The 9691-nt window shown below is 39.6% G+C and overlaps 1 protein-coding gene across 1 annotated transcript in view; it reads left to right on the top strand.

The window, feature by feature from the left end:
* The window catches only part of BRIP1 (BRCA1 interacting protein C-terminal helicase 1), a 128393-nt gene that overhangs the window by 38053 nt on the left and 80649 nt on the right, over window positions 1-9691 (top strand). The window contains exons 11-13 of the mRNA XM_019511120.1: window positions 289-460; window positions 570-710; window positions 1100-1261. Coding sequence (XP_019366665.1) covers window positions 289-460; window positions 570-710; window positions 1100-1261 — 475 coding nt within the window. The remainder of the gene's footprint in view (window positions 1-288; window positions 461-569; window positions 711-1099; window positions 1262-9691) is intronic.

Below are 9691 nucleotides of genomic sequence, written 5' to 3'. Positions count from 1 at the left end.
CAGGAGTCTGTTTGGGGTGGTTTTTTTTTTTTTTTAAATGGAGCTTCATGTAACTTCAAAAAATTACGTTTTTAATAACGTCTTCTGCTAGTGCATGATCCTTTTATTATAGGCAGAGTTTCATACCCAATTAGTTTGCTTAAGATAAAAGCGCATTTTATTAATAATAGCTGTGATTTTTGAAAGTTTAATACTGAAGCAACATGATACAGGCATTCTGAAATGCATTTAACAAACAAAATTGTGGGCTACATCTATTAACAGTTATATTAATTGACTTCTTTATAGATTTGCGGATGACTACAGAGTTGCTTTACAACAAACATATGTTTGGACAAATGAAACCCAACTTGATATTTCAGATAGAAATGGCTTCTTTCCACGACCAAAGCATAAGCGGAGTTCGAGGCAGAAAACTCCAGTCCACATGCTTCACTTTTGGTGCTTGAATCCAGCTGTGGTAAGCTGTGTGTGAAATAAAACTGCTATATAACTAGCTTAATTTGATCACAAATGTACACATAGTAGTCTTAAAGATTGTACTGATTTTCTTAATGTTTTCCCTCCAGGCCTTTTCAGACTTAAGTGATAATGTTAGGACAATTGTCCTAACATCGGGTACACTCTCTCCAATGGACTCATTTTCTTCAGAACTTGGTGTAAAATTTTCCATCCAGCTTGAGGCAAATCATGTTATTTCGAACTCACAGGTAAATGTTTGTGATTATAGTTCTCTCTCCTGAAATTATAACATTGTCTATTATGAAATTAGTGGAGTATTAGTTATTTATGGACATTTACTTGTATGAATAAAGATGTCACTTAAATAAAAATATCCTGAAAAATTGTAGTCCTATATGAAAGGAAGTAAGAAGGTGGTATTTCATCGGTACAGCTGAAAATAAATGCTTTTGATAACAGCACATGCTGCTTTAGTATCGTAATCCTTTTTTCTTTTCCTCTTACTTTTTGTTTGTTTGTTTGTTTTTAGCATGAATCTGCCTAGAAATACTTTAATATTTGGCATCAGGTTTTTTTAAGTTTCCCTGTTAACTTGATATAAGCATAAAAATATAACACTGAAATATTAATACAACAGGTTTGGGTTGGTACCATTGGAGCAGGCCCCAGCGGTCGGAAGTTATGTGCCACATTCCAACATGCAGAGACTTTTGAATTCCAGGACGAAGTGGGAGCACTTCTGCTTTCAGTATGTCATACTGTTGGCCAAGGGGTTTTGTGCTTTCTGCCATCTTACAAGGTAAGGAAATCTTAATTCATGTTCTCTCCTCTTAAAACCTATTTGAAGGTTTATTGTGGCCTTATGTCCCTGTGGCTGCAAACAAACATCACCTTTGTGCTACCATAAACATTTTTATGGTGATACAAAGCCCAAGCAAACAGACATCCATACAGCTTTTTGTGCCACAGATGCCCAAAACGATGACTGCAGCAATAGGTGGTAAAAAAATGGTGCTGCTTTTTTGTGTGTGGCAGATGTCTGCCTTATGGCAGAAGCAGCCTGGAGCTACCCCACTCTCCAGCTGTCCTGAGTAGGTGCTTCTGGGAATTCAGGGCCCAATTCCTGCAGGGTAATTCCTGTGGCATACAGGATCAGGTCCCAGAAACGCCAGGAGTGCAGAGGCATGCCCCAGGGTTTCCCAGCATATCATGCTGCTATACCCTGCCCTAAAACGATGGGTAATGTCTGTGTCGCCTGGTGAAGCAGATCAGCTGTGTTGGGATACATCCAGGGACATGCCTGTTTACAGTCTATACACTGTGCAGATGCCTGTTGGAATTGCTTGGATTCTGTAGCTCAGGGGCAGGCAAAGTCTGGCCTGTGGGCTGGATCTGGTTGGCAGTGGATTCCATTTTCCAGCCGCCCTAGCACATGGCTGGGGCCGGTCTTCGTGGAGACCCCAGCCGCAGCTGTGCTATGAAAGCTCAAGACTGGGGTTGCCGTGGAGACTTGCCCCAGCCGGGCTGGCAGGGCATGCAGCAGAGCAGGGCAGAGAGCTGCTCTGGAGCTGCTGGGATCTCGCAATGGGGGCAGCTTGCTCCAGAACCACAGCAGAGCTGCAGTCTGTAGCCTGCATGCTCTGGGCAGGGGTGCGCAGGCAGGGGATCACAGCTTTCAGCGGTGACAGCCTGGTCTGGAGCAGGAGCAGAGCCACGATCCCTTGCCTGTGCACCCCTGCCCAGAGCATGCAGGCAACAGATTTCAGCTCTGTCCTGGCTCTGGAGCAAGCTGCCCCCATCGTGAGATCCCAGCGGCAGCAGGGCAGCCCCCTGCCCTGCTCTGCTGCGCCCTGCCAGCACTGCCGGGGCTGATCTCCATGGCAACCCCAGCCTTGAGCTTTCACAGCACAGCTGCTCCGTGGAGACCGGCCCCAGCCATGCAGGTGAGGGCTGCTGGGAAATGCAGTCTGGCTGCTGGCTGGATTGGCCATTTTGCTCACCCCTGCTGCAGCTGATTGCCTGAAAACAAGTTTGTAAACCAAGGTATATGTTGTTCCAAAAAAGGACATTTTGGTATATGAACCAAAGTGTGCTTTCTGTGTTCTTAGCATCTACTAGAAAGGATTCATAGTACAAAAGTAGTGTGGAGAAAGTTTGCATATTTAGTGCTTCCTTTAGAACTGTTCCTATGGATCTAACATTTTTTTTTAAAAACAGCTTTTAAGGAACTCCTGCCATTCAGTTGCCTACCATAAAAGGCAACTTTGCTGTGTGTAAATAGTGATTCTTTTGACTATTTGGTGAATATTATATGTAATACATGGTACTCCCATTTTTCCTGACTTTGGTTATTGTTGAATTTCACAGCACTATGAATGCTAGTTGTGTTTTCTTGTGTCATGTGGAAACTGCACAGTGCCTGCTGTCCCAGGAGATCAATTCTCTCTATTACAAAGCATATATTACCAAATTTGGTTGCTGATAGGTGGCTCTTTAATAATGGCAAAGGCTGTAACTTCGTAATAAACTAACTCAGATCTGAGAAACAAGAGCATAAGCCTGCAGTATAAAATCTTAAGTACAGACCTGTTTTTCTTATCAAACTCTGACAATGTCTGGATTGCAACAGGCGATTTTGTAAAATTAACAGTGGTCTAATAGAAACTGTTCCTAACAGTCAAAGCTGCTAGCATTGATGAAAGTGCAGCAGTCTGGAGCCTACTTAGCCAGTGTAAGTTTTTTGACCACTTTGCTAATCTTAGAAGTCCCTCAAAAAGAGTAATTTTTAAACCTGAAGGAATAGATAAAATAGATATCTTTGTTTCAGACACTACCAACATTAAATACATTTGTTGGCTGAAGAATATATCAGGTCCTCTGTTGCTTGGTGTCTATTTAAAACCCCCCCCAAAAAACAGCTATTGATGCAGTTACCGACAGCAACCATTAGGTGACCGCATTAGACCATACAATACAGAATTGGTAGAAAAAGGGACACTATCAAATCTAAATAACCCATCATTCTAATTCATAAAATATGTATACATTAAATATGCAAAACCAGCAGTCTCCAGATAAATATGAAATTGAATTTCTCTTGTGGCTGAAATTGAAATCCAAACTCTCTCCCTTTTGATACACTTCCATAGAACAGCAGTGGGGATAATGCTACATGTTATGCAGTGTAGCAATCATTTTTCTGTGTATAAACAGTTTTAAAATTTTTTTTTGCAAGTTGCTGTTATGAAATGATACTTGCCTGACCTGAAAGTGCTTAGAGACATTGTGATTAGTGTTGTAACTGGCATTTAATAAAGAATGAAAGAAAATGGTGAACAAGTCAGGTGTCCACCCTCACCCCCCTTGCCATTATGCTTCACTGAAAGGCTGACGGGGGGGGAAAAAACCCCACAGTGGTGAAGGGACCGATGAATGTAAACTCCAGATAACTGAAAAGCGATATTTTCAAATCGCATTTCCAGTGTTTCTCTTCTCTTTATTCTGCACTGGGCTGTCTTGCATGAATGAGAAGTAATTGGGTCAAAATGCAACTGTCTCTTGGGAGAGATTCCTTTGGAAGTTTCTTCTCCATCCAAAGGCCAATATTCCCTTGTAAAATGTTCCTTTAAAATAGGTATTGATAATCTATGAGAGATTTACCCAACCATGTTAGAATAATTTTAATGTACATAAAATTCTCAGCCCAACTACTTCACATTAATCCATGTAGGAAAATGATTTTAAAATAAGCTGAGAGAAGATATTTTCCCAAGACTATAACGTGAGCTGTCTTTTTCTCTTATCCTCCCAGCATGTCCCTTCATATTGTTTACTGAACCAACGTATAAAAAAATAGGTGTTATATACTTTTATAACTCAGTTAAATTATTTTCAACATTAAATCCTTGTAATTTGAGCTCGTAGTATTAAGTTAAAGGATCCTTATTCCTTCTATGAATAACTTCTTCAGATGAGTTGCAAGTCATCAGTAGTATCTTGAAAACTCGGTACAATTTGGCAAATAACTGGTATTATTCTGATTCTGCATTTTCAGTGATTGATCATTATAGTAGTAGAGAACACATTATATTGTTTTTCAAACAATATGGAAATATATTGTTTTTTCAAATAAAGGAAATCTGATGGAAACTACTTTTATATTTAGTAGTTGAAATCTTTCAGACATGGGATTTTGCTGTTTGCTCAGTTGTAAAGAGTAGAAATTGAGGAGTTCAGAATAAGTCTTCAATCTTCAGCATATAGACATTCAATATACTTAGTTTCATTGAATTTCTTGTTTTTGTCAACTGTCCCTTTTGCTATTAATTATGATCTCATAAATTTTGGAAGTTCATCATCCTGGACTGGCAAACAAAACGATTCCCAAATTCCTGTCTATGAGGTGTGCAACTGTTGTTCATGGAATAGACCACATGACATGCCTCGTTCAATGGAAATGGCCTTTTTAAATGTTTACGGTAGGTAAAGTGCAACTCCCTGGAGAAATATACCTGCAGTGATATTCCCCTGTTCCATCAGCTCCATTGCCACCTTCTCCAGACATATCCCCAGCTGACTAGTTCCCATCCGAGTTTCAGAGAAAATATGCCATCAGACTGATAGCAGTGCAGCCTACATTGTTTCACTATTACTCATCCTAACTTCTTTCTTTCCTGAGAGATGTGCTTTTAGAAAACTAATTAGAAAGATAATTAGAAAGATAAAGGGTGAAAAGGAGCGGTAACAAAGTAGAAACCTACTTTAACATGCACAAGTGAGGGTTCTGGGCAGAAGAGAAAATTGCCCAAGATCTCTCCCTGAGAGGAAGGAATGGAAACAGAACCACTCGACTGCAGCTGCTATCCACTGCCTGCTTGGGTCTGCAGGTGCATTGATAATACCTTGTGAGTTGTTCCCTTAAAGTATGCTGCATGAGCTAAAGCGCTATGTGTACACCTCCAGTTTAATTGTCATCCTGCACCAGCCCAGCATTTGCACCATGCTGTAGTGCAAAAGCAGAGCTGAAAGGGTTAAAAAAAAAAAAACAAGTTAAAAAAAAAAACAAACAAAAACCCAAAACCAGAGAATTCTGGTTAATCATGGAGCTGCTTTGTCCATGTACCTATAAAGGCAGATTCAGAATACACACCTAAGACGGATATATGTAAGTGTGTTTATTATGTTGTAAAATATACTAGATTCCTGAGCCTCTCTAGGGAAGAAGCCCCATTTGATTTCCAGTAGCAAAATAATTCACCATCTAAATATGAAATTTGATAAGTTGCGAATGTCAAGTCCTTGGACTCCTCGGATCCCTTTTTAACTAATAAAAAGGGGGTGTACAAATACACACACAATACAAATTATCTTCTTTCTTTGAATTCCATCCTGCACCTTTATTCATGGCACGGATGCTCTGTCTTCTACATCTCTTGCTCCTGTACTGTGATTCTTTTTAACAAAGTAACTCAAATCACTTAGAAATAAGTGAGCCCATAGTCTCTGTTACTGGTAGGGATATGCAGGCAGATGATTAAGTAATCATGGACTGTTGCTTGAAATTTTCTTCAAAAAATGTTTAAACGATTTGGAATCAAGTTGTAGATATTGTTAATCCTACTGCATTGTTATTACTACTACTACTACTACTGTTTTTTCCTTAATACCCTCTTTCACCTTACTGTTTTATTCACTGATGGGATCTTATGTTTTGATTCCCCCCCCCCGCCCAAAGGCTGTGACTATTTATATGTTTGTTAAACGCTGAACACAGCAAATCCCAATGTTGATGATGCCTTTGAATATTACTGTTCTATAATAAAATAATGTACTACAGTTGTTTTGGGTTTTTTTGAAAGATGCTAGATTTAGATGGCTTAAGGGATATAGTACTTACTTCGCTGCTCCAAGAAATGAGAAATGTCAGAGAATTGTTTATTTCTAATTTCTCAAAATTTTAAATGTTGCTATTAACTAAATAGCACTGGGTATTACACGCATAACATATCGTAGATTTATTAATAGCAAAATGTGGGTAGGAGGTAGAAGTGATGCGTCAGGCACATGCAGAGCTGTCTTGGTATAGCTTCGCACACTATTTTTACGTATTGAATAGTGTGCCATAATATGCTATGTTATGTTTTCCCAATCAAAATTCTCAGAATTTCCCAATTCTGTTACTTTAGCTTTGAAATTATTTTTAAATAACTCAAATTTTACATTTATCAAAATACAATCCTGGCCACAGTTTTTGAAGGTTAATATGTTCCTGGAAAACAAACTGATGATGCTATTCAACAAAAATGCATTTATGTTAAAATCAGTAGCAACTCCTAGCAAAAACACTCTATAAAAGAGAATATCAGAAGGTGAAAAGATTACTCAGAAATCTAAGATGCTTTTAAACAAGATTAAGATAAGGACCACATTAGGGTTCATGTCGCCGACCTGTCTGCATTAAGATATATCTTGCCTGGTGCCTGCATCCTAGATGATTCATTCAATATGTGTCATATCAAAGTCAAACTATCCAGCTAGGAGAAAAATGCTAATGCTTATAAATTTTAGTGATGATCCATCATGATGAATTAACTGACCTTTCTTTGGGAGCTATTTACAATCAGTTGTAATCTTTAAACAATAATCTTGGTCCTTTCTTTGCTCTGTTGTTTAATTTATTTCTTTTAAATGTTGATTCATAATGTTGAGATTAGAATTAAAAACAAGATGATCAGGTGCCCAAATTGTTCTGAGTTTCTTGATTCGCGGGCTTTCACCAATAAATTCTTCTGTTGAGGATGAGACCTCACCCTTTTCTTCCTTCACCTTTCACAAGTCAAAAGTCCTCTATGGATTCGGATTCGATTTATATTTCCATTGCCTCTGACAGTCAGGAATTTAATTTTAACTTTTCTGCTCATTTGGCAAAGTTCTGCTTGACAGTTGTTGGGTGATGATGTATAATTTATAGTGTACTGTAACAAAGAGCTGTACATAGTACACAAAAGAAAATAAAGGGGCTTCATGAATTCTAATCTAAAAAGATATAAATACTGTATGGCTTGTTTGTTTGATTTCTCATGACTCTCTTCAAACTTGTTGACTGATCTGATTCAGCCCTTAAGACCCTTTGATACAAAGTCAGTCTTTACGTCCATGTTTTCTGTAATTCTCGCAGCAGTTGCCGTATAGTGCATTGTGATACCGAGCTTTAGTGCATGACTGCTTTCTGTAACTATCATGCTGTCTAGAACCATTTTGCCTTGATGAGTCGTTATCTGAAGTAGTAGTAAACATGCCACCAGCAGATTTCTGCAAAGCCACCAACACTTTGCTACGCTGCATTCACATTGAGTCCTTTTGCAGACTATAACGTACAGCTATTTTTTTTGTGTGGGAGGTGCTAGGGGAATTAAATGTTAGTTAATGGGAAAAGTCTATAGAAGGCTGGTAGATGCGTTTTTCATCATAGTTTAAAATATCATATGTTAGTGAATCAGAAGAGCATGCGATATGGAGTTATTGGGCTCTCCAGACCACCTAGTATATACAGTACTGGCTGGAGTGTGCAAGTTGAAAAGAAAAACAACCCTAGTGGACACTAACAAATGCAATGCGAAGTATTGCGTATGAAATGATCTCTAGGTCCCTTTAGTTCCCAGAGTACCTTTTCCTCCCTTATTTCCTCCTAGACTGAGTTCTTTGGGTCAAGCTGGTTTTCACGCTCTAGAGAAGGTTTTCATCATGCCTTAACTTTAAAGGAGGGCTCTTTTTCTGTTCACCCTGACCTGATTCACCATAGATGAGAATTAAAGAAAAAGAAAATAGAGCTGAATTATGTTGGTCAGCATTTCCCGTAGAAGAAGGATAAAGAGGAGGGAAAAAGAAAGTGTCCGGTACTACTTGTAGAATAACGGCAACTAATGAACCCTGGTTAAATCACAAAGGAAGAGCCTAGATTACCTATTCATGAGCCATCTAGATTACTTTGCTCAACAGATCATTTAAAGAAGACTTCTAATTAAAACTGATCCTAAAGAGTATTTTCTCTTCTTGTGACTTGGAGCAAAACAAAATGTTCTTAGGAGGAAATCAGCTTTTCATCAGTATCTTTTCTTCATTTGTGTTCTTGATTTGTATCTATAATATTCCGTGTTACCACAGTGCATCTTAATATGAGATCCCTTCCGAAGAAATGAAGATTTTGGAAGCTGGTCAAAACAAAACTCTTAGCTGTGGCCTCCAGCATCGTTAGGTGCACATGATGCTGTAGAGCCCCGGAGAAGAGCATGTAAATAGATAGAAGACATGAAGGTTATTTTGTGACATCTTTTGGACCATAGTTGGGAGAGAAGTTAGACAAACTTTGGGCACAAGCAGATTTTCTGTATATAGTGTGTGGCAGGGCACTATGTGTGCCTGCCACTTTAAGGCCCTGGAGCCGGGAGCCTCCAGGTGCCTAATGAGGGCAGCCATTTTAGGTCCAGGGCTGCCCATGTAAACAAGGCAGTTTGGCTGCTGGAGGAGAGGCAACAACACCGCCTGGCCTGAGGGCTGCCGAGTTACATCCTGAGGTAAGGGAGGAGCTGTAGGGGGTGGTAGGAGGCTCCTGGTCCTGGGTACGACCGAAAACTGCACGCTGCCGGGAGTGGGTGGCCTGGTGTGGCTCCCAGTGGTGCGGGAGCCCCCAGGAGATGCCAGGCCAGTTACCACGCCGGTGAAAGGCAAGTCGGGGCGCCTGTTTAACTTCTCTCCCAACTGTACAGTTGGCCCAATAATAAGATAACACAAAAAGCCTCTCCGTCTTCTACATTTCCTCTCTGATGATAGCTTCAGCAACACTCTCACCCCACTACAAAGAGATAGAAGAAATTTGGCAAATTTGTCTTTGTGGGTAGCAAAGTTTCCATTAAGCGATTTTTGGAAGGGAGACTTTCTGTCTGGTGCCAGAGTCGAGTCTTGGTTCTTTTTTTACATCCAGTGCAGACTCTGCTTGATTACCCTTCCCACCTTTATGAGTCTGATGCATAAACCAGTTCCTTTAAGGTACAGTTTGCATTCACTTCTGATTTTAAGGTAATGAGCACAATCCAAATTATTTTCTCTGCTGCCACTAGTCAGTACTTTCTGAAAGTAATGTTCCGTGTAAAACCAGTATGTTAGGAATTTGACATTATTAGTTTGGGATGGCTATTTCATTCTAACTCAGTACAAAGCTCAATTTAGAAAA

This window comes from Gavialis gangeticus, unplaced genomic scaffold, assembly GCF_001723915.1.
Source record: "Gavialis gangeticus isolate Ggan-Ray unplaced genomic scaffold, GavGan_comp1, whole genome shotgun sequence".
NCBI lineage: Eukaryota > Metazoa > Chordata > Crocodylia > Gavialidae > Gavialis > Gavialis gangeticus.
This window is presented reverse-complemented; position numbering and strand designations above follow the sequence as displayed.